General features: G+C 45.3%; 1 protein-coding gene across 6 annotated transcripts in view; it reads left to right on the top strand.

The window, feature by feature from the left end:
• Positions 1-25,884, top strand: part of RNF157 (ring finger protein 157) — a 136,602-nt gene that overhangs the window by 33,397 nt on the left and 77,321 nt on the right. For all 6 annotated transcript variants that reach the window (XM_073606160.1, XM_073606158.1, XM_073606159.1 and 3 more), the window contains exons 4-6: positions 12,627-12,715; positions 17,324-17,470; positions 20,186-20,303. In XM_073606160.1, coding sequence (XP_073462261.1) covers positions 12,627-12,715; positions 17,324-17,470; positions 20,186-20,303 — 354 coding nt within the window. The remainder of the gene's footprint in view (positions 1-12,626; positions 12,716-17,323; positions 17,471-20,185; positions 20,304-25,884) is intronic.

Raw genomic sequence — 25,884 nt, 5'->3', positions numbered from 1 at the left:
GGCTATCTCAAGCTGGTCCACGATGGCCGAGAAGCTGGTATCGGAAGGAATAGAGCAGGAGAAAGTTATCTCAGCACTCCAAGAACTTAGTCTTGCAGGCGACTTTGTCGCAGAAGCCTCTGTGGATATAATTAAAACCACTTCAAGAGCAATGTTAAGCTCAGTAATGGCCAGAAGGGCGCTCTGGTTAAAACCCTGGTCGGTAGATCCCTCCTCAAAATCCAATTGGTGCAAAATACCCTTTGATGACGTAAACCTTTTTGGAGAAAAACTGGACGTGGCTATTTTTAAAGTCACGGGGGGAAAATCGGGACTCATCCCTTCAGATAGGAGGCCCAGGCAGCAGAGACCACCGGTTTCTAGAAGAAATCTGCCAGATAAATACAGAGAGGCAAGATCCTACAGGCCCGGGAAAGAGTATAGGAGGAACTGGAAGAATCCCCAGTCATCATTCCTCAAGCTCCAAAAGTCTAAGACCCCTGCGTCAGGGGAACAAAAGTCTTTTTGAAGGTGCGTCCGCCCAACCAGCTTTAGTGGGGGCCAGACTCATGAGTTTCAAGCAGGTCTGGGCGGATACAATAAAGGACCCATGGACGATAGACACTGTCCAGTTCGGCCACAAATGGAAATTCAAGACACGGGCTCCAAGAGACCAATTCTCTGTAACCAGATTACCTGCATCTCGGGAAAAAAGGATGCTACTGACAAAGTACGTCCAAGACCTGTTACAAAAGGAAGCCATAGTGGAAGTTCCAATATCCCAAAGGTCAACGGGATTCTACTCCCCGTTGTTTCTGGTGAAGAAGAAATCGGGGGATCTACGCCCTGTCTTAGATCTAAAGAATCTCAATCGCTCAATCTTAGTCGAGACATTCAAAATGGAGAGCCTCCAGTCAATTCTTCGGGCCATGAATATCGGGGATTGGATGCTTTCCGTCGATTTACAAGACGCCTATCTGCACGTCCCCATTCACATCTCATTCCAAAAATTTCTCCGCTTTGCGGTAGGTCTACATCATTTTCAATTCCGAAGCCTCCCGTTCGGGATCTCCACCGCTCCAAGGACATTCACAAAAATCTTACTGCCAGTAATAGCCTTACTAAGAGAACAAGGATTGAGGGTCCATCATTACCTGGACGACATGCTTTTGCTAGCAGACAATCAGGATTCCCTTCTACTGCATCGATCCATTCTGATTACCACCCTACAAAACTTCGGCTGGATCATAAACTGGGGGAACAGCAATCTGCAGCCCACTCAGAGAATGATATTCCTGGGGGCGGAACTAGACACCCGTCTCAATACGGTGGAACTTCCGCAGGAAAAAATTCCCAGCCTCATTCAGAAGGCAAGAAAGTTATTAGCCTCTACCACACTACCAGCCCGGGAGTACCTCAGCATACTGGGGTCATTCTCAGCAACCATCCCAATGGTACAATGGGCCCAATGGAACACCAGACCTCTGCAAGCATCATTGTTAAAACAATGGAACGGGGTATCATTGTCTCAGCCGATCATAGTCCAGAAAGAAATAAAACAATCACTCTGGTGGTGGACCAGATTGAACAATCTGAAGAGATGCAGGCATATAGTCCCTCTTCCTCAGGAAATAATCACTTCAGACACCAGCCTGAAGGGCTGGGGGGCACACTACCGCCATCACGCAGTCCAGGGCCTTTGGACATTCAGAACACAGAACGTGGTTTCAAATATATTGGAGATGAAAGCAGCTTTCCAAGCTCTGTTAGCCTTCAGCCCCCTCCTCAGGGGGAAAGAGGTCCTGCTAAAATTGGACAACAGAGTGGCAGTTGCCTATATCAACAGGCAGGGGGGCACCAGGAGTCGCTCCATGATGCGGGAAGTCCGTCCAGTCTTCGAGTGGGCACAGCTGAACCTGTCGGGATTAACGGCAGCGTATGTCCCAGGAGTCCAAAATCAACTAGCCGACTCTCTAAGTCGGACCTTTGTATCAAACAACGAGTGGGCCTTAAGTCACCAAGCCTTTACCCTCATAACCCAGACCTGGGGGATACCGGATATAGACCTGGCGGCAACACCGGTCAACACGAAATGCCAGAGATATCTAGCCAGAATTCCTTTCCCATCGGCAGAAGGCACGGATTGCCTACAACACGACTGGAACTTCCGTTTGGGGTACATATTTCCGCCAACACCACTCATTCCGAGATTCTTACTCAGACTCAAGAGGTCGAAAGCCACAGTGCTAGCAGTCCTCCCATTTTGGCCGAGACGACCATGGTTTACGACGCTCCTCCAATTGAGCACAGCAGAACCACTGACACTCCCAATGACAGCGGATATACTGTCGCAGGGGCAACTCCTTCACCCATTTCCGGAGAGGCTGCATCTAACAGCATGGAGATTGAAAGGACTAGGTTCTTAGTCCAAGGTTGCTCCCAGAAAGTGATAGACACTCTCCTCCAGGCCAGAAAATCCACGACCAATAAAACCTATAAAAGGGTCTGGGAGAGTTTTCTCTTAGTCGCACAACAGCAATCCTGGAACCCGGCATCTCCATCAGTTCCTCAGATCCTCGAGTTTCTCCAGTTAGGTCTAGATAAAGGTCTTAGGTCTAGTACCCTGAAGGTACATGTATCAGCCCTATCCGCTATGACAGGAGTGAAATGGGCTCAAGAACCTCTCATCATCCAATTTCAGAAGGCTTGCCTAAAGCTGAGACCACCTAGGAAACCTTCCTTCCCGACATGGGATCTTTCAGTAGTGTTGGAAGCCTTATCCCATGAGCCATTTTTTCCGTTAGAGAATGTTTCCCTGTGGGACCTAACTCTCAAAGTCACTTTCCTAATAGCAATTACATCAGCTAAAAGGGTATCGGAAATTCAGGCCTTACAGGCTAAGGAACCATACTTGATGTTCTATCCAGACAAAGTAGTCTTAAAACCATCGGATCGCTTCATCCCGAAAGTGTCATCATCTTTCCACTTTAACCAAGAACTATGTCTCCCCACCCTATCCACAGAACAGGGTGATCCACATCCGCTTGACATAAAGTCGAATATCCAGGCCTACCTCCTGGCAACCAGCAATTTAAGGAAGACAGAGGACCTACTGGTCATTCCTCATGGGTTTAGAAGAGGACAAGCAGCAACCTCTCGCACCATCGCAGCATGGTTGGTGAAGATCATTAAGAGAGCTTACGCATCTAACAATGCACGAGTACCTGAGGGCTTAAGGGCACACTCCACAAGGGCAATGGCGACCTCCTGGGCGGCCTACTGCAGGGTATCAGCCGAAACCATCTGCAAAGCAGCCACTTGGTCTTCGAAAACCACTTTTATCTCTCATTATAAAGTGGACTCCGCTAGATTGTCCACGGTAGAATTTGGGAGAGCAATTATTCAGGCTAACTCCTCAATACCTTCTAAATAAAAAACGTATCTTTTGCTCATACCCACCCAGTTTGCGAGTTATTCCCCATAGGTGTATGCTGCCATGATGCGACAGGAAAACGGAAAATTGTATACTCACCTTTCCGTAATTTTCCTTTCCTGTCGCATCTCATGGCAGCATACAAATGCCCACCCATCTGAGGTGAGGTATATATACACGGAGAATGCTGGAGCAGGGGCTCTCTTAGACTTTAATAGCTACGCGGTCCTATCAGGTTGCGGGGGCGGAGCCACAACCCATAGGTGTATGCTGCCATGAGATGCGACAGGAAAGGAAAATTACGGAAAGGTGAGTATACAATTTTCCGTTTTTTTTGCTAGAAAATTACTTAGAAATGGCAGTCAATGCAATACTTTTTTTTGCACCGTATTTGCGCAGCGGTCTTATAAGCGTACTTTTTTTGGAAAAAATTCACTTTTTTGAATAAAAAAATAAGGCAACAGTAAAGTTAGCCCAATTTTTTTTTTTTTTATACTGTGAAAGATAATGTTACGCCAAGTAAATTCATACCCAACATGTCACACTTCAAAATTGCGCCCGCTCGTGGAATGGCGTCAAACTTTTACCCTCAAAAATCTCCATAGGCGACGTTTAAAAAATTCTACAGGTTGCATGTTTTGCGTTTACAGAGGAGGTCTAGGGCTAGAATTATTGCTCTTGCTCTACCGGTCGCAGCAATACCTCACGTGTGGTTTGACCACCGTTTTCATATGCGGGCGCTACTCATGTATGCGTTCGCTTCTGCGCGCGAACTCTTTGGGACGGGGGGTTTTTAAAATTTTTTTTTTATTTTTACACAGTCTAAAAAAAAAAAAAAATTGTGTCACTTTTATTCCTATTACAAGGAATGTAAACATCCCTTGTAATAGAAAAAAGCATGACAGGACCTCTTAAATATGAGATCTGGGGTCAAAAAGACCTCAGGACTCATATTTACACTAAAATGCAATTAAAAAAAAAAAAAAAAAACAAGTAATTTTAAAAAATTTGCCTTTTTAAGACGTATGGGCGGAAGTGACGTTTTGACATCGCTTCCGCCCAGCAGTTTCATGGAGACGAGTGGGCGCCATCTTAGCCCCACTCGTCTCCAGGCACAGCACGGAGAAGGACGCGATCGCCTCCGCCGCTACCGACGGCTCCGGTAAGCGGCGGAGGGCACCGGATCGCGCCGGAAGGGGGGGGCCCTCTTCCGCCACCGATAAAAGTGATCTCGAAGCCGACCGCCGCACGAAAACGGGGATAACGGGGATACCGGGGTTATGGCAACTAGCTGCTGCCATAATAACGATATCCACCACCAAAGTTTGGACGTACATCAGCGGTCGGCAAGTGGTTAAGTATAACTAAAGGCAAAACTATTTTTTTTTTTTTTTAGTTTTGGACAGAATAGAGATGGATTAGAACCCCTGTCCGTTCTTATTGCTGTCTGTGCCCCCATTACGGAGATTCACCCTCTCGATTTGTCCTGTTTACCATTATCATTGAAAGTAAAAGTAAATCCCAAATTTTGGGTTGTCCCCAGAAAATTTGTAGAGGGGAAATCTTCCAATGGGGACACTAGTTCTGGTGACCTGAGGGTCCCCAAGGAATTCCCTAATTTACAGGAATTTCCTCTTACTTCCTGTTTGGCAGTGGTGCTGGAAGTGAAGAGAAATCTCTGCAATGGGACACAGATAGCGAAAAATAATGTGACAGAGGTTATAACCCTTCCTTACTCTATCTAAAATTTAATGCCAGAAAAGTATTGCAAATGCTTTATTGAACCAGCCTCATTTTTTTTAAGTGATCCCTGATTGATGATTCAAAAGCAAATTTTTACCATAAGGACTTTCCGATATGGCCCATCTGTCATTTTTTTATTAAGTCTGATCAGAAGCTCCTTGCAGCTCTATGGGCGGCTGTATTTAAAGAGATTTGTGTCTGTTTACATCCACCTACTTCCTAGTTCATCCAGGTCATGTGAAAAAAGAAGAAATCCGAAAAGCACTGCATTCTTTTCTGTATTTTGTCCAGATCTAAACATGATGGAACAGAGAGCCTGATTTAAGCGGTCACAAGTCTGTTCATATACAGTTGCCCTTAGAGCACTTTCACACTAATGCCCTGTACGCACGGTCGGACGTTGATCGGATATTCTGACAACAAAATCCATGGATTTTTTCCGACGGATGTTGGCTCGACCTTGTCTTGCATATACATGGTCACACAAAGTTGTCGGAAAATCCGATCGTTCTGAACGTGGTGACGTAAAACACGTACGTAGGGACTATAAACGAGGCAGTAGCCAATAGCTTTCGTTTCTTAATTTATTCTGAGCATGCGTGGCACTTTGTGCGTCGGATTTGTGTACACACGATCGGAATTTCCAACAACGGATTTTGTTGTCGGAAAATTTTATAGCAAGCTCTCAAACTTTTTGTGTCGGAAATTCCTATGGAAAAGGTGTGATGGAGCCCACACACGGTCGGAATTTCCGACAACAAGGTCCTATCACACATTTTCCATCGGAAAATCCTATCGTGTGTACAGGGCATTACAGCGTTTCCGCGTTTTAGAGGCGCATTTCAACTGTTAGTGGGGCGCTTTTAACCCCCTCTAGCGGCTGAATAAAGGGTTAAAAGTGCCCGCAAAGCACCGCTGCCAAGGCACTTTGCAGTCGCTTCATGCAAATATTTAGGTTGATGTATGACAAGGGAAGTGAACAAGCACAAGTGGAACTGTTGTCCATAGAAACTGTGTTCAGGGCCCGTTCACATGGTATGCAGCTACTTTTCTGCACTCGATAAACTCCAGTCACCACAAGGACACACGTTTTTTTTTTTCGAGCCCTGATTACACCACAGCGCTGATGTGCGGTGCAGAAATATGCAGACATGCTGTATATTTCCTCAGCGGATGGCACCGCCTGTCACTGCACTGCAGTGTGGAGGCATGAATGAAGACACTTCACATAAAATTTTAAAAGAAGAAAAAGTAAACATTGAGATAAACTGAAACACACATTACACATTACCCCGTCCTCAGGCGCTTTAGCACTACACATAGTGCCTGTAAAGCGCCTAAAAAATGCCTCATCTGCAGTCCCAGTGTGAAAGCCTGAGTGCTTTCACACTGGGGCGCTGCGGGACTTTTTTTTTAACTTCCTGCCACCGCAGTGCCCCTGTGTGAAAGCACTCAGGCTTTCACACTGGGACTGCAGATGAGACATTTTTTAGGGGCTTTACAGGCGCTATTTTTAGCGCTAAAGCGCCTGAAAAACGCCTCCAGTGTGAAAGGGGTCTTAGAGCCAACACAGGTTCGCCACAGTCCGCTGTCAAAATGCAAACTGACATTGAATAGGCAAGGATATCACAAAACTGTTCATGTGTGAAAGGACCCTAAGGTATCATAAAATTTGTCCTATTCATAAAAAAAATAAACTCCATAAAGAAACCAACCTTCGTCTTCCTCTGTTTTAGCGTTGACAGTTTTGTCCTGCAGTTTGAGGACAGGGTAATGTGTAATGTGTGTTTCAGTTTATCTCACTGTTTACTTTTTCTTCTTTTAAAATTTTATGTGAAGTGTCTTCATTCATGCCTCCACACGGCAGTGCAGTGACAGGCGGTGCCATCCGCTGCACTGAGGAAATATACAGCATGTCTGCATTTTTCTGCACCGCACATCACATCAGCGCTGTGGTGTAATCAGGGCACATAGAAAAAAAAATGTGTGTGCTTGTGGTGACTGGAGTTTATCCAGTGCAGAAAAATACCTGTTGCTGCACACCATGTGAACGGGCCCTGAATACAGTTTCTATGGACAACAGTTCCACTTGTGCTTGTTCACTTCCTTTGTCATACATCATCCTGAATATTTGCATGAATCGTTTTCATTTAGTTTTTTCTCCCGAGCCCCCCGTCATCCCTGCAGGGCAGTCATGTATCAGCACATGGCTCTGATTGAGGTTGACATACAGCATTAAATATAGAACTGCGTTTTCCAACTCTGTGTTCAGCCCCAAAGGCCGTACCTAAAATAAGAATTTTTCAACTGCCACTAATATACCCTGTGGTTTCGGTGGGAATATTTTTACATTTGGGGCAAATTATACAGTTGTAGTTTATTAAGTTTATTTATTAAATTTTCTCTGTATTTCGGGGGAAAAAATGTGTCCATGCCTTCCAACAAGCAGCCTGCCCATCAGGCAGTGACCAGGTTAAACACTTATTTCCAAAGGGGAGATGCGATTCTGGTTACCCCAAAGTGGCAGCACAGATGGAGGGTACGTGTAGTTTGTAAAAATATCCAGATAAATATATAGCTCTGTCCAGAGCCAGTCACCCCTCCCCATGTTCACATGAGGAATAGGTGACATCGTGGTCTCATGGGCTTCCTTACTTGTCAACACATGATTAAAGTTTATGTACACCCCAACAATACATGTGTCTTATTTGTTTCCTTTGGTTGGGTAAAAAAAAAAAAGCAAACAAAAATGAAAAGCGTTTTGTATTGTAATATTTGTTTGATAACCATTGGTCCTGCTAGAAAACTCTTATCCATGCTCATTTTTGCAGCTCTTTTTGTGCTCTACAAACCACTTCCTCCCAATGTTACAGAAAAGAGGAGAGGCAGAGGTTTTGTATAAGTCTTTCCTATGGTGACAGAGCTGCTTTTCCACAGATATAGTAGGGTTAGGGGGTGTTAAAACTTTAAGGAAGTGTACTACTGGTAGGATCAGCAGGTAATAAACCTACTACCTCTAAGCACTGCTAAATTTGCAATAAATTACATTTGTGTTCTTGGGTTAAGATGCACTTTAACAAGAACACTTTTAAAGGCCAACTCCAGGAAACCTAAAAATGATCCCTTGAAGAGGGGCTGCCCCTGCACTGCAAGGACTAACTACTCATTTAGGTCTAGGGGAGAGGGGAAACACTTTAACTTACCTGATCCTCCACTAACCTGGTGCAGATGGTGTTCCCCCATACTCTGCTGGTGGACCCTGCATTGGTCTTGATGGCTTCAGAGGACTTGGACCAGTGGAGCATGAGGGAGAAAATGCTGCAAGGACCGGTCTAGCAATGTGGAAGACCAGAAGATTAGGTGTATATAGACGTAAATGAGCAAATAACTCTTGCACAGCAAGCACAGCCCCAGTGCAAGGAATAATTTTTCTTTTGAAAGCTTTCGTTGGGTTTCAAAAGGTAACAGCTAAAGTATGCCCACACAAGGGTTATAGTATCAGTAAGTTGCATTTGAACATAAAGCAGCAACCAGCAAAGGACCTAGGCAGCCATCTAGGTTTGGAGAAGATGTCTTCTGATATTTAACCCAAGAATGAGGGGCTATAACACCAGACCAAATGTAGTTGAAACAACATAGTCAGCAGGGAACAAAGGAGGAGGAGACCTACAGTGAGGGGAAAAAAGTAATGATTCCCTGCTGATTTTTTAAATTTGCCCACTGACAAAGAAATGATCAGTCTATCATTTTAATAGTAGGTTTATTTTAACAGTGAGAGACAGAATAACAACAAAAATATCCAGAAAAACGCATTTCAAAAAAAGTTATAAATGGATTTACATTTTAATGAGTGTAATAAATATTTGATCCCCTATCAATCAGCAATTTTTTTGGCTCCCAGGTGTCTTCTATACAGGTAACGAGCTGAGATTATGAGTACTCTCTCAAAGGGAGTGCTCCTAATCTCAGTTTGTTACCTGTATAAAAAACACCTGTCCACAGAAGCAACCAATAAAATTCCAATCTCTCCACCATGGTCAAGACCAAAGAGCTGTCCTAGGATGTCAGGGACAAGATTGTAGACCTACACAAGGCTGGAATGGGCTACAAGATCATCGCCAAGCACCTTGTTGAGAGGGTGACAACAGTTGGTGCGATTATTCCCATATGGAAGAAACACAAAATAACTGTCAATCTCCCTCGGTCTGGGGCTCCATGAAGGATCTCACCTTGTGGAGTTTTAATGATCATGAGGAATGGTGAGGAATCAGCCCAGAACTACATGGGAGAATCTTGTCAATGATCTCAAGGCAGCTGGAACCATAGTTGCCAAGAAAACAATTGGTAGCACACTACGCTGTGAAGGACTGAAAGCCTGCAGTGCCCGCAAGGTCCCCCTGCTCAAGAAAGCACATGTACAGGCCTGTCTGAAGTTTGCTAATGAATATCTGAATGATTCAGAGGAGAACTGGGTGAAAGTGTTGTGGTCAGATGAGACCAAAATCAAGCTCTTTGGCATCAACTCAACTCGCCGTGTTTTGGAGGAGGAGGAATGCTATGACCCCAAGAACACCATCCCCGCTGTCAAATATGGAGGTGGAAACATTATGTTTGGGGGTGTTTTTCTGCTAATGGACAGACCAACTTCACCGCATCAAAGGGACAATGGACGGGCCATGTACCATCAAATCTTGGGTGAGAACCGTCCTTCCCTCGGCCAGGGCATTGAAAATGAGTTGTGGATGGGTATTCCAGCATGACAATCTCCAGACTTTTTTTTTTTCTCAATGCAGCACCAGGAGCATACTCTACCTGAAGTGTGTCCCATATCCAGCTGGTTGCTGCATAGTGTAGAAATCTTGCCCCTGGGTCCTCCACACAGCATTGACCTTCCGGCACTACTTGGGGTTCACATCAGCTACTATGAGTGTGAAAGAGTTTCAGCGCTTGCCTTCTCCATTCCTAGAGCTTGTACTATTCTTTACCAGAATGCAAAATGCTCTATGAATGGAGGATGGGCAGATGAATGACAGGATCTATCACCTCCAATCACAGGATATTTTTGCATTCTGGGACTCTTTCAAACTCAGTGCCGAGAGATCATTACTGTGGGAAGGACCTAGCAGCAGCGGGGAGAAGATTTCTATACTATGCAGCGGCCAGGATGTAGGATACAGTTCATTAGAGGTAAGTTATATTCCAGGCTCTGCATAGTAATAGAAAAAATGTGGCTAAACTTCAGTTTTACAAAATTGTTAAATGTAGTGCAAGTACAGGAATTTGACTTGGTTGAGCTATCTTCAAGCTGGCTTCTGATAGCATATTGTGTACCAGTGCTCAGGTTGGTTAGTACTGTAGGCCAATCAGACTTTATTGCTGGATGGCCAAGAGGTGGTGATTCATGCATTTTATTAGCAACACATTTCTAGTGGTGTGAATATAGTCAAAACCTTGTGTCAGATTAATGAAACCTGTGCATCATTTTCATTGTTATTACCAACGTGTGCAACAAATTCATGGGAGACAAATTCCCGGGAGAAGAGGCCGGAGAGCAGGAGAAGAGGCCGGAGAGTGGGAGAAGAAGCAGGAGAGAGCGGAGGAATCAGAAGAGACCCCCAGAGCTGCCTAATATATTACTTTAAAAACCTGTCTAATGTGTTTTTTTTATTGACACACTCCTTCACATAGGGTGGGGGAGCCGGGATCTGGGGGGCCCGCCTTATTAAAGGGGCTCCTGGATTCCGATAAGCCCCCCACCCGCAGACCCCAACAACCAGCGGCCAGGGTTGTCGGGAAGGGGCCCTTGTCCTCATCAACATGGGAACAAGGTGCTTTGGGGTGGAGGGGCCGCAGGGCGCCCCCCCTCCCCAAAGCCCCCGCCCCCCATGTTGAGGGCATGCGGCCTGGTGTGGTTCAGGAGGGGGGGGGTGCTCGCTTGTCCCCACCCCCTTTCCTGACCGGTCTGGCTACGTGCTCGGATAAGGGTCTGGTATGGATTTTGGGGGGACCCCCACGCCATTTTTTCGGCGTAGGGGTTCCCCTTAAAATCCATACCAGACCTAAGGGACATTGTCGCTTCCCTCTCGCGCTCGCTGCAATAGGAAAATGTGTTTTTCCTATTGCAGCAAGCGCGAGATATATAGTATCCTGTCGCCGAGAACCAGCGCGATCCTAAACATTCTCGCAGGCAGGTTCTGTAGCTGCCCTTGCGTCGTATTTGGTCCGTCGGACCAGCATACAGACGAACGGATTTCCCGATAGGAACTGGCTCCGGTGGGAAGATTTTAAACATGTTTCAAATCTAAAGTCCATCTGATTTTCGCCCGAAAAGGTCAGTTGGAAGTCCGATGAAGCCTACACGGTCGGATTGTCTGATGGATTCGTTCCGGCGGACAAGTTCGGTCGAAAAGTCCGCCCGTGTGTACACGGTATTAGAGTCTGCAAAAGACATGAGACTGGGGCAAAGGTTCACCTTCCAGCAGGACAACAACCCTAAACATACAGCCAGAGCTAAAATCGGAATGGTTTAGATCAAAGCATATTGTGTTAGGATGGCCCAGTCAAAGTCCAGACCTAAATCTGTGGCAAGACTTGAAAATTGCTGTTTACAGACGCTCTCCACCCAATCTAAGAGAGCTTGAGCTATTTTGCAAAGAAGAATGGGCAAAAATGTCACTCTCTAGATGTGCAAAGCTGGTAGCAGCATCCCCAAAAAGACTTGCAGCTGTAATTGCAGTGGATCTACAAAGTATTGACTCGGGGGGCTGAATACAAATGCACGCCACACTTTTCACATCTATATTTGTAAAAAATTTGGAAAACCGTTTATCATTTTCCTTCTACTTCACAATTGTGTGCCAGTTTGTGTTGGTCTATCACATAAAATCCCAACACATTTACATTTTTGGTTGTAATATGACACAATGTGGAATATTTCAAGGAGTATGATTACTTTTTCAAGGCACTGTATGTAGCTATAGGAGGCATCGCCCAACCTCTATTCCCACTTCATTACATAGTGCTATGGTGTATATTTGCTAAAGGCTGGCACCAAGGTGAGTAGGTAGTGGGGAAAGCAGAGACCCAGGAAGATTTGTCAGAAAGAAGATGCCCACTCTGCTTATATAATCAAACCCCTTCAACAGCCGTTACCTGGGACCTTTAACAGCTTTTTTTCCCCTTCACTTCAGCTGGTGAATGGAGTGGATGGGGACCAAAGGAGAGTTGAGTATGACCAACAAGGGGAGGGGGGCAAAAGTATAAAGCCCCACCACAATAAAATGCTGCCACCCTACTGTACACAATTTACCTTTTGTTATAATGCCGACGTAATCATAGTTGCATGCGGGGTTCATGGTAACGTCCAACATCACTGTTTACTGATGACTGTCTGCACCTTAAAACTAGTGTGCTGTTATGTATTTTGCAGTGGAGATTCCTGATAGTCATTTTCTGTCTTCCCTTTTTTTAGTTCCCATATGCTGCACCTTCTCCACAGGAGCCAGTGAAAACACTGCGCAGTCTGATCAACATCCGCAAGGACACATTGCGTTTAGTAAGGTGACTGAACAACAAATTATGTTTTTTGTGTGGCTGTATGTGTAGTAAGTTGCTTCTAAACACCATCTTTCTCCTTCTCAGAGAATAAAAGAATAAAGAGAATAAATTACAGTTTTTGAACACCCCCTCATACCCTACACATATTTTTTTTTTTTAAATTGCTCATACATACCTTAAGTAGACACCTGTGTGTAGTTGGCTTTATATTTGCCTGTTTGTGATGATCCTGCTAGTGAAAGCTTGGATGTCAACTTCCTGTCGTAGGGTGGCAACGCTTCCTGAGTGTCTCCTTTAGCAAGAGCAGCATTGCCACTCTAGGAATGCATGCTGTTGTGTGTACTACAAGCTATTGTCATGTTGCCCCAGCACGTTCAGCTTGCTAGCTCACAAGTATGCCTACAGTGCAGTCTTTTGATCTTAACTCGCTTCCATATCTGCTTGTCAATCCTCTAGCTAATGGAACTGCAGAGGAACAGGGGAAATGTAAGCACATCTCAGACTGTGTCCTAGAAGTTGAATATTGAGAGTCTGTCAATCTCTGGGGTTGTGGGTAATGCTTAGATGGAATGACTTCGCTGCCCTAAAATACGCCTTTATGTGACAGTAACAGCATGTGGGAGCATGGGACATGGAAGTCTAGAGGACCATATAACTATAATTGAATCCCCTGTGGGCCTGTCACTATCAAACCACACCCCTAATATTTTTGCTGCTCACACTAAGTGCGTTGACATCATTCCCACACCACTATTAGGTCCCCCTTCCCTGCAATCTTTCCCACAATCCTAGCATAGCTTAACATGCAATAAACTTCATACAGTACATATTCCATCATACCAGTACAACAACTTGCATTTTCAGCAAAAACCTATGGCAATCACCTAAAGTCTGTCCTCTCCATACATATCTGACAGACATCCAGCTAAGCACAGGCCTCAGGGAGCATTAAGCAGGTACCATTTAAAGCAGAACTAAACCCATTGATCTAACAATTTCCCAAACAGCTACATTCAAGGCATGTCATGAATGATGCCATACCTGTCACAGTTGCTTGTGCTCTCAACTGAGCTGTCAAGTCATTATACGTGATCAAATTTGCAGCACCATGGCAACTGCAGATTAAATAGAGGCTAAAATGGCAGCTTCCTTGGCTGTAAAGGATTAGGAAATGGCAGGAAACTGGAGAAATCTCCACCACCAACCATAATAAGTAAACCCCAATCCTCACCCCTTAGGCAGGAATAGCCTGTACACACACCCTTTTTAAAACCTACATTATTCTTAAGTTAACGCTAATAAATTTGGCCTATATGTATGCCACACTTCCATCAACCAGATCTTTCTTTCACTATAGCTAAAGGAGCTCAATAATAGAGGTTGTTTGAAAAAATAAAATATTTTTTTTTTAAATAAAAGTAAACCTGTAGTGAAGTCCAGAGCCTGAGCTGGGGGTGTTGAAGCTCTACAGCAGCCTTTTTCAACCAGGGTGCTTTCAGGTTTCTTCAGAGGTGCCTTGACAAAATGCCTAAAAATTGCAAAAACATTGTATACAAGCCAGCAATTGGATCAAGCCTGCCTTTTAGTTACACAGAGTCACAGGTTTTCATTGTGCACCGTTCCAGCCATCCAGCCGCTGGCGTCCTAACATCTAGTGATGTCATTGGATGATAAGGAGGACGTTGGGTGCCCGGGTGCCAGCATGCTTGTTTGTCCCTTCTCTGCCCCGCTCCATCAGCACTGGCGTCACATTAGCTGAGCGAGGGAGAGAAATAGAGAGAAGAGAAATGCTCGGTGTTCTACATGTGTGGCTATTGCTGCGTTATGTGAACCTATTAGTTTCACTTTTAACCTCTCAAGAGCCTGAGTTGGGGGAGTTGGAGCAGCTCTAGATCCTGAGTTGGGGGATTTGGAGCAGCTCTAGATCCTGAGTTGGGGGATTTGGAGCAGCTCTAGATCCTGAGTTGGGGGATTTGGAGCAGCTCTAGATCCTGAGTTGGGGGGTGTTGGAGAAGCCTTAGATCCTGAGTTGGGGGAGTTGGAGCAGCTCTAGATCCTGAGTTGGGGGAGTTGGAGCGGCTCTAGATCCTGAGTTGGGGGAGTTGGAGCGGCTCTAGATCCTGAGTTGGGGGTGTTGGAGCGGCTCTAGATCCTGAGTTGGGGGTGTTGGAGCGGCTCTAGATCCTGAGTTGGGGGTGTTGGAGCAGCTCTAGATCCTGAGTTGGGGGTGTTGGAGCAGCTCTAGATCCTGAGTTGGGGGAGTTGGAGCAGCTCTAGATCCTGAGTTGGGGGTGTTGGAGCTGAGGGTTACAGGGCAAGCCTGGGACAGGATTTCAACTTCTGAAGCCAGTGCAGAGCCTAAGCTGACAAACACGGAGCGCTGCCAATCCTACATTACGGTCCACCTTTTATTTTTTCCTTTTGGGAAGTGGAAGTTCAGCCTAAAACTAAAATCTCTAAATCTACTTGCAGCCACAATCTAAAGGCCCGTACACACGATCGGACTTTTTGACAACAAACATGCAAATTAGCTGTTTTGGAGCAACATCTGACCGTGTGTACGCTCCATCGGACAAACTTTTTCTGTTTCCATCGGACTTTTGTTGGCTGTGCGAACGCACAAACTTTCCGGCAACAAAAGTCCGATCGTGTGTACACAAAACCATCGGACTTTTGTACAAACTACAGTACGCAGCCGCGAGAATGTTTCCAGCGTGATTGGGGGAGGGGGCAGGGCGCCCCTTCCCCCAAAGCACCCACCACCCCATGTTGAGGGCATGCGGCCTGTTTTTTCAGCGTAGGGGTTCCCCTTAAAATCCATACCAGACCTAAGGGCCTGGTATGCCCCTGGAGGGGAACCCATGCTGGTTTTTTATTTAAAATTTGGCGTGGAGTTTCCCTCAAGATTCATACCAGACACAGTGCCTGGCATTGTCGAGGATCTAAGTCGGATCCCCGCACCAGTGTGAACCCAGCTCGCAAGGTGTCAGTCTCGCCGATAAAAGCGGCGAGATTGATACAATATCAGACAACAATACAGAAGTTGACCAAAGGGTGGTGGTAAAGAGCTGAAAAACCACGTGATTTGGTGAAAGTTGGCTGAAAAAGTTCTGCCGTGTGTATGCAATACAAACTTATGGCCAGCGCCCTTTGTACAAAAATCCACAGGAAAGTTTGTACAAAGTCCTATCGTGTGTATGAGGCTTTCGACTAACCTATCTAGCCCTGTAAAGCAAAACCGCTATACATACCTTTTCTGAAGCCGCTCCAGTCCAGTCTTCAGCGGTGGAAGCTGTGTGTAGGAGACAGCCGACAACAGCTTGGAAGTGGCGTCTCCCATAGAGTTACTATGGGGCTTCCATTGTCGACTGCCTCTCTTGCACACGCCTACACGGAGAAGCTGCCGCTGACAGTTCAGCGTGGGACCGGAACGGAGCAGCTTCAGAAAAGGTATGTTTAGCGATTTTTGCTTTACAGAGCTAGATATACTATATTACCAAAAGTATTGAGACTCCTGCCTTTAAGTGCACATGAACTTTAATGGCATCCCAGTCTTAGTCCATAGGGTTCATTATTGTGTTGACCCACCTTTTGCAGCTAAAACAGCTTCAACTTTTCTGGGAAAGCTGTCCACGAGGTTTATGAGTGTGTCTATCGGATTGTTTGACCATTTTTCCAGAAGTGCATTTGTGTGGTCAGACACTTATGTGGACGAGAAGGCCTGGCTCGCAGGCTGCACTCTAATTCATCCCAAAGGTTTTCTTGTGCAGGCCAGTCAAGTTCCTTCACCCCAAACGCGCTCATCCTTGTCTTTTATGGACCTTGCTTTGTGCACTGGTGCACAGTCATGTTGGAACAGGAAGGAGCCATCCCCAAACTGTTCCCACAAAGTTGGGAGCATGAAATTGTCCAAAATGTCTTGGTATGCTGACATCTTAAGAGTTCCCTTCACTGGAACTAATGGGCCAAGCCCAACCCCTGAAAACCAACCCCACACCATAATCCCCCCTCCACCATATGATTTGGACCAGTGCACAAAGCAAGGTTCATAAAGATATGAATGAGTGAGTTTGGGGTAGAGGCACTTGACTGGCCTGCACAGAGTCCTAAACTCAACCCAGTAGAGCACCTTTGGGATGAATTAGAGCGCAGACTGCGAGCCAGGCCTTCTCGTCCACATCAGTGCCTAACCTCACAAATGCGCTTCTGGAAGAATGGTCAAACATTCCCATAGATACACTCCTAAACCTTGTGGACAGCCTTCCCAGAAGAGATAAAGCTGTTATAGCTGCAAAGGGTGGGCCAACGCAATATTGAACCCTATGGACTAAGACTGGGATGCCATTAAAGTTCATGTGGCTTAAAGGCAGGTGTCCCAATACTTTTGGTAATATAGTGTAAGTTAGTCCTAGATTGTGGCTGCAAGTAGATTTAGAGATTTTAGTTTTAGGTTGAACTTCTACTTTAACCATGTTTTACAGGGCTATAATGGTTTCTTCTTCAATAAGGTACTCCTTTTTCTTTTCTTTTGGTATATTATTCATAACATGTTTTCCAGTTTGAATAGTACTGTGTGTGAATAGTGGGTCTGGTAACATGGCATCTTTTTAGGTGTACAGAAGAAATGAAGGCCAGCAGTGTGGAGGGCAGCCGTTCCAAAGTACATTATAATGTGGAATTTACATTTGATACCGATGCACGAGTGGCAATTACTATCTATTACCAAGCAACTGAAGAGTTTCAAGGGGGAATTGCAAGGTGAATATTCAACAATTGAAGATACAGTAGAAACGAGAAGCTCAGGTTATAAAGAAGTAATGTTAGACAAGCTCTATACTGCATCTGATCACTCTGCTTATTCTTGCAGCAGGAACCTGGCACCGCCAGTTTTAACCAGTATTAAATTTCCCCAAAATGTTTTTTATAAGTTGGGCTCCAGGAGCTTTTATTCATAATATGCTAGTATATATGCTAGCTGCTATGCTAGCAGGCTGGGGCACGATAACATCACTCCCATGCATGCACTTAAGAATCACATCATCAGGGCACAGAATGGTACTGTAAATTAGGGATACACCGAATTTTTTTTTTTTTTTGTTGCCGAAACCGATACAGAAAATAAATCTTCCTTGATCCCGAAAACCGAAACCGATACAGAAACAACACCGATACCGAAAGTGACTGTTTTTAAAAATAGTTTTATACAGGAGAGAGTGACTGGGGACATGGTACAGGAGATGGTCAGAGACTGCAGAGATGGTACAGGAGATGATCAGAGACTGCAGAGATGGTACAGGAGATGATCAGAGACATGATACAAGAGATCAATGCAGCCTAACCAGTGCCGTCAGATGCAGCCAGTGTCCCCATTGCAGCCAGTGTCCCCATTGCAGCCTGTGTCCCCAGTAGTGCAGCCTGTGTCCCCATTGCAGCCAGTGTCCCCATTGCAGCCAGTGTCCCCATTGCAGCCAGTGTCCCCATTGCAGCCAGTGTCCCCATTGCAGCCAGTGTCCCCATTGCAGCCAGTGTCCCCATTGCAGCCAGTGTCCCCATTGCAGCCAGTGTCCCCAGTAGTGCAGCCTGTGTCCACATTGCTGCCAGTGAAGGGAGAGGAGAGCTGCCGCCGCCTGTTTGATTACAGCGCTGAGAACATCACAGCTTTCATTTCAGTAGCTGTGTGTTCCCCGCTGCGCGCCGCCACATACAGCCCCTCCCCCTTGTCTGGGCACTTTGATAGACAGATCACCCGTCCCAGGATTGGACGGGTGATCTGTCTATAAAAGTGCCCAGACAAGGGGGAGGGGCTGTATGTGACGGCGCGCAGCGGGGAACACACAGCTATTGAAGTGAAAGCTGTGATGTTCCCGGCTCTGTAATCAAGCAGGCGGCGGCGGCTCTCCTCTCTTCTACAATATAGGAAGCCCCCTTGATAGGCGGCAACAGGGGCGGGGGCGAAGCCCCGCCCCATTTTCGGCGCCAGTATCGGCAAGAATTCTCTTTCGGCTTTTCGCCGAAAGGGCCATTTCCGGCCGATATGTTTTGGTGGCTGAAATTTCGGTGCATCCCTACTGTAAATATATGCTGAGCTGCTCATTCATGGCTCAATGTACACAAATGCTGACAAGCAGGGAGAAGGGTTTATGACTGAGGAGACCAATAAGGTCTCACCCTCATAATTTTTTTTATTTTTTGGGGTTTATTCCACTGTAAGAGTAATGCTCCTGGCATCATGAAATAGAAAGGATACTGTCTCTGGTAAGTGTTTGCTTAAAGTTGAATTAAACTCACCAATGTAACTTTTCCCGTAGGCTGAACAAGAGAAATCACTTGATTCTGCAGTGCTGGGTATTGTATTCTGACAGCTGGCACCTGCAGTGCCAAGAGTGACTGCATCTGATTATATGCAGGCTCTGTTTAGCCAATAATTTTATGCCCAATTCCTTTGACAAAAGACGATGGAAAAATCAACTTTTTTTTTTTTTAAGTTGAGTGGTGCCGACAGCCACCCATGGAACGAATTTCAACCAGTTCAGCAGGAATCGGATGAATATTGATCTGTCTATGGGCAACTTAAAGCACAACCCCGGGCAACTGAAAAATCCCTTGCAGTGGGGCTGGACCTGCACTGCAAAGGTTATTTTGCTCACTTAGGTCTAGGGAAAGAAAAAAAAGATTTACTTACCAGATGCTCTGCTCCCCCCTTCCTCACTACTAGACTGGTCCCTGCAGCTTCTTCTCCCCCCATTGCTCCAGTGCTCTAGCATCCTGACATCATGAAGACCAAAGCAGGGTCCATAGCTTGGCCATGGATGTGATGACTCCGAGGGTCATTCCACTGCTGGAGCGTGGGGGAGCTCTGTCTGCCAGGGGAGCAGAGGATTAGGTAAGTAAAACAATTTCTCCTCTCTCCTAGACAAAATGAGCTCTTGTAGTTCAGGCACAGCCCCATGTAAATTTTAACATTTTTAAATGTTCTTGGAGTTTGGGTGCAATGCAGTTTCTTGCTGCCTTTTGCACATCAAAGACAACCTAGCAGTTTTCTTGTGGCACTTACAACAAAGATCAGAAAATAATATGTTGTATTAGATATTGTGGTTATTAAATAAGACACAAAAATTTGTTATTTATAGTTACTCTTTTATCATTAAATTTTTTCAGTCTGTGTCTGGCTGTGAGCACAGACAATTGGCAGACCGCATCCTGCCTCCAGACTGGGGAACATGTGGTTGGAACAATTGCTAGTGGTTTAAACATAGCTGCAGAGGTGAGTTTAACTCCGTAGAGATATGTGGGGAAATATGCATTTGGGTCAGACACTGCAAGTAAGCACAGTAGGCTACTAGATACATAGGTTGATCCTAGTACAGAGTCATTTTATATCTGTATGGTTATATATAGGCCGTGGTTATATTTTTTATTTATCTTGGCTCCTTTGTGCTGAAACAATTATTAACAGTGTTATTTCTCCATCAGTTACATTCCTAAGGCCAGCAACCTACAGTCAGAGACTGTGTACTTCAAGAAAGGTGTCAGCCAGCAATTTTGCCTTCCATCACATACTGTAGACCCGTCTGAATGGCGGGACGAAGAGGTAAGAGAAAGACTTTGTTGCATTTGTTTCATGTGTTTTTACATACATATATGATTTGTTCTTATTTTTAACTCTAGCATTAATTTAATGTCCTAGTTCAGTAATGGCGAACCCTTTTGAGCCTGAGTGCCCAAACTGCAACAAGAATACAACTTATTCATTTCAAAGTGCCAACACTGAATTAAACTTGTCAGTGGCTCCATACAGAGGATGGGACTGATCACCCCTTTAAATGAGCCCCAAGGGACCAAAAATGTACGATTCTGCCCAAAAATGTTTTGCTTTTTCAAATGACAGAACGCTCAGGTGAGGGCTGGGCCATCGACAGTAATGGGGTTCTTCATCATGGTTGGTGCGTTTCTTGAATCACACAATCAATATACTATATATATGGACACTGGGGCCCTACATCCAAGATGATAATGGTAATTACCTGTTGGTAAAAAAGGTGGTTTCTACTGATGTCCCAATGGTGTCCTCCAAGGCAAAGTACTGTGGATACAGCCTGCCTGGGGACCTAAATATGGCATGGGACGCACATACGTGGCTCAGGGGATTACCGTGCATGCATGGGTGCAGCTCTGGGACCAACTGAGCCTGGAGGGCATGGTGCCGCCCCAACAGCATGTGGGGCGGCGCCATGCATTCCAAATCCACCGGCGCATGTGCGCGGCTCCACCAGTCCACAGGCAGACCCCCCCCAGAAGGGAGTCTCTATCTGGCACCCATGATGCCAATCCGATGGGAGCCAATCACAGGGGGCCCCTCCGTCTGCTATTCGGCCCTACAGCAGAGACACTCCCCCAATCCCCAGGTAACCAGCCAAGCAAAGGCAAAATAATCACAGCCCTGTGTAGGGGAAAATCGTGTGACATTATGCACTGATACATAAAGAGAAACACATTGATGTGCAGAGATATGGAGGCATATAAAAAAAATTCTGAGGTTCGGTTGCCGGGGGGTAGCGATACAGGTGACTTAGCTTGCGTGCCCACAGAGAGGGGCTCTGCGTACCATAGGTTCGTCATTGCTGTCCTAGTTGGTCTTATAGCAAGGGTGGCATTAAAATTATATTTTTATAATATAATAAAGTAATATTTTTAGTCTCCGTTCAAACTGGTGCGATGTGGGAACCAGCGCGATTCCTGTGCGGTTCCCTCATCGCATCTGACTCGCAGGCAGTTCACACTGCTCTCTGTGAACAGCTGCGGGTGTCAATAGAAAGTTAATGACAACCCCAAATTAGTTTGCAGAATGCAGTGCGAACTGTGGAATCAGATCACATGGGTCTGAACACCCATGCGATCTCATTCCAGTGCAGATCAAAAAAAGGGTCCTACACCATTTTGGTGTGAATGCAATGTGATTTCAGCCATACAAATTGTATGGCTGAATTCGCATTGCACAGACATTGCATGTGATGTGCACAGCAATGTGGCGCGAATCACATGCGATGTCTGGCATCATATTAGTGTGAACCCTTTAGTTACATGTTAGGAACGATCAATCAGCGGAAAAGCCGCTATGATTGTCCTTATGGTGTAGGGAATCACCGACAATAAAAACAAGGATGTTATATGACGGCCGGCGGGCGGGAAGTGGTTAATGTAATTGTCAATATAAGCCTTTGACAATTATGAAATGCTTCTAATTATACTTCAGTATACCATAGTAACATCTGACAAAAAGATCTAAAAACACTGAAGCACCCCTCACATTTTTGTAAATATTTTATTCTATCTTTTCATGTGACAACACTGAAGAAATGACACTTTGCTTCAATGTAAAGTAGTGAGTGTACAGCTTGTATAACAGTGTAAAGTTGCTGTCCCCTCAGAATAACTCATCACACAGCCATTAATGTCTAAACCGCTGGCAACAAAAGTGAGTACACCCCTAACGGAAATTGTCCAAATTGGCCCAATTAGCCATTTTCCCTCCCCGGTGTCATGTGACTCGTTAGTGTTACAAGGTCTCAGGTGTGAATGGGGAGCAGGTGTGTTAAATTTGGTATTATCGCTCTCACTCTCTCATACTGGTCACTGGAAGTTCAACATGGCACCTCATGGCAAAAAACTCTGAGGATCTGAAAAAAAGAATTGTTGCTCTACATAAAGATGACCTAAGCTATAAGAAGATTGCCAAGACCCTGAAACAGCATACAGCGGTTTGTCAGGATAGGTTCCACTCGGAACAGGCCTCGCCATGGTTGACCAAAGAAGGTGAGTGCACATGCTCAGCGTCATACAGACTTTGTCTTTGGGAAATAGACGTATGAGTGCTGCCAGCATTGCTACAGAGGTTGAAGGGGTGGGGGGTCAGCCTGTCAGCGCTCAGACCACACGCCACACACTGCATCAAATTGATCTGCATGACTGTCGTCCCAGAAGGAAGCCTCTTCTAAAGATGATGCACAAGAAAGCCCGCAAGCAGTTTTCTGAAGACAAGTAGACTTAGGACATGGATTACTGGAACCATGTCCTGTGGTCTGATGAGACAAAGATAAACTTATTTGGTTCGGATGGTGTCAAGCGTGTGTGGCCGCAACCAGGTGTGGAGTACAAAGACAAGTGTGTCTTGCCTACAGTCAAGCATGGTGGTAGGAGTGTCATGGTCTGGGGCTGCATGAGTGCTGCCGACACTGGGGAGCTTCAGTTCATTGAGGGAACCATGAATGCCAACATGTACTGTGAAATACTAAAGCGGAGCATGATCCCCTCCCTTCAGGTACTGGGCTGCAGGGCAGTATTCCAACATGATAACGACCCCAAACACTCCTCCAAGATGACCACTGCCTTGCTAAAGAAGCTGAGGGTAAAGGTGATGGACTGGCCAAGTATGTCTCAAGACCTAAACCCTATTGAGCATCTTTGGGGCATCCTCAAAGGGAAGGTGGAGGAGTGCAGGGTCTCTAACATCCACCAGCTTCGTGATGTCATCATGGAGGAGTGGAAGAGGATTCCAGTGGCAACCTGTGAAGCTCTGGTGAACTCCATGCCCAAGAGGGTTAAGGCAGTGCTGGAAAATAATGGTGGCCACACAAAATATTGACACTTTGGGCCCAATCCGGACATTTTCACTTTGGGGTTTACTTTTGTTGCCCGCGGTTTAGATATTATTGGCTGTGTGTTGAGTTATTTTGAGGGGACAGCAAATGTACACTGTTATACAAGCTGTACACTCACTACTTTACATTGTAGCAAAGTGTTATTTCTTCAGTGTTATCACATGAAAACAGAATAAAATATTTACAAAAATGTGAGGGGTGTACTCACTTTTGTGAGGTACTGTGTATGTATGTGTGTGTATATGTATATGTGTGTGTGTGTGTGTGTGTGTTTGTGTATATATGTATATGCAAAACCACTATATAGTCTCTTAAAGCCCATGTGAACATTCTTCAGTTTATTACTTTACATAATTTTCAGATCAGCAACAGCTGTGGCCAATAAGCTGCAGCCACTAACCACAATGTACCCTGACACCGGTGTGTCCTGCTGTCAGAAAACAATGTCCTGGTGGGGTGGTTCCTCCATCCACATTGTTTGTGTGGTTGGTTGGCTGAATAAAAAAAACTAACCAACCTTAAAAGTCAAGCAGCGCTGTCACACAGGGAGTCACAAGTATATGGTACTTTCCATTCACTGTCGACAGCAGAGCAGTGGAAGTTTATGTATTTGTAGAGGTCTGCATTGAAAGAGAACCTGTTGCTTTGCTCTACATAGGTAAAACAAAGGGTCACTTTAAAGTAGTTCTAAAGGCTGAAATTTTATTTTTATTTTTAATCTATTCTCTGCATTAAAGAGGAAGTAAAACGTCATGCATATATTGTACCTATAGGTAAGCCTATAATAAAGCTTACCTATAGGTACTTTAAATATCTCCTAAATGTGAATGTGTCCGGTTAGGAGATATTCACTGTATACTGCGCCAATTACGTCATCGATTCATCTGCTTTTAAGGAACGGACACCCGTGCCGTTTCTTCAGATGGCTGTGCCGTGAGCGGTGGCACCAGCACGCATGCGCGGGAGTGACGTCACGCAGCTCCAGTCAGTCACACAGCCGGAGTCTGCGGACCTGGAAGAAAAACGGGCGAAGATGGATGCGGCCTCCATTGGGGACGACAAGGGTTTTGTTTGCAGGTACGTTTAACATAATGTGCTAGTATGCGATGCATACTAGCACATTATGCATTTACTTTGCAGGTTTAAAAAAAAGAAGCGTTTTACTTCCTCTTTAAGGTAAAAAAAAACCTAAGTGCAGATCCCTCCCTGCCCCCGTTATACGTACCTGAGTCTGATCTCTATCCAGCCATGTGCACGAGAGCAGCAGCTCTCTCCCTCCTCATAGACTCAGTGACAGCAGTGGGAGCCATTGGCTCCCGCTGCTTTCAATCACAGCCAATGAGGAGGGAGTGGGGGTTGGGGCCGAGCTGTGCTCTGTGTATATATGGACACACAGAGCTGGCTTGAGAGCGAGCCCACGTGAGTGCCCCTATAGCAAACGGCTTGGTGGGCACTTAGCAAGGGGAGAGGAGCCAGGAGTGCCGGCAGGGGACATGAGAAGGGGAGGATCAGGACTGTTCTGTGCAAAACCACTGCACAGAGCAGGTAAGTATAACATGTTTGTTACTAGCAAAAAAAAAAATCAAGGGTTTACAATCACTTTAAATCAAGCTACACATAGAAAGAAGTGTTTTAACTGTGCAAATGGTTAGGCTAGCTGCGAAAATCCTGAAGTGTATAAAGCAGGAATGATTGATTGTGACACAGAGCCTCAGAAGACCGGTTCCTTGGCCAGAGAAGACTTTACTATTCATATCTAAATATATATATAGCTGAGATTAGATGGCATTGCACTGTACTGCCCAGTAGGCAACGATTCACTGAATGGAGGCTTTGCGTGTCGAGTGAATAAGAGATCAGCTGAGGCCTTTCTTTCTAAATGATCACAGATTCCTGAGTGTAGGGCTAGCCCTAGGCTACCAATAGACTGGCAGATCTCCCAGGCTACCAAGGACATGAGCATGCATATCAAGTAGTTGGGAGGAGAAGCTGGCAGTAGGAGGTCAGATTGCCTTATAATGTCCATGTGCCATGTAAGATCACTTGCCAATAAAAAAGTTTTTATAGTGTGCATTGCTACTGATAATATGTTAGCGTTAAAGTTGCAAATGTACAAAATCACTATTTAACCAGGCTGTATTAAATGTATTTTAAATAAGACTAATATACTAGGTACCTGAATATGTCTTCCATTATGCAGCATGACTGGGAGAGGGAAAGGCAGTTGTGGAAGTTATCCAGGAGCTACTGCATTGCACAGTGTTGACAGTATAACACTGAAACCTTGCTAAAGGGAGGAGAGCTGGGAGTGATGACCTTTCAGTGTGTGCTTAGAGCAGAACTTCACTCTCTCAATCAACATTGACTATTTTTAACCCTTATGCTGCTAGCATTAGTAAAGATAGTTAGGAAAGTATATCATATTTAGTTGTTAAACTTTTTTTTCACATTTCTTCAGCTACTTTTTGGTTTCCAGGCCTAGGTAAATGAGGCCATACATCCCAAGAATGTTCA

Source organism: Aquarana catesbeiana, linkage group LG12, assembly GCF_042186555.1.
Source record: "Aquarana catesbeiana isolate 2022-GZ linkage group LG12, ASM4218655v1, whole genome shotgun sequence".
Taxonomy (NCBI): Eukaryota; Metazoa; Chordata; class Amphibia; order Anura; family Ranidae; genus Aquarana; species Aquarana catesbeiana.
The sequence above is the reverse complement of the archived record's forward strand: the minus strand, read 5'-3'. Positions and strand labels throughout refer to the sequence as shown.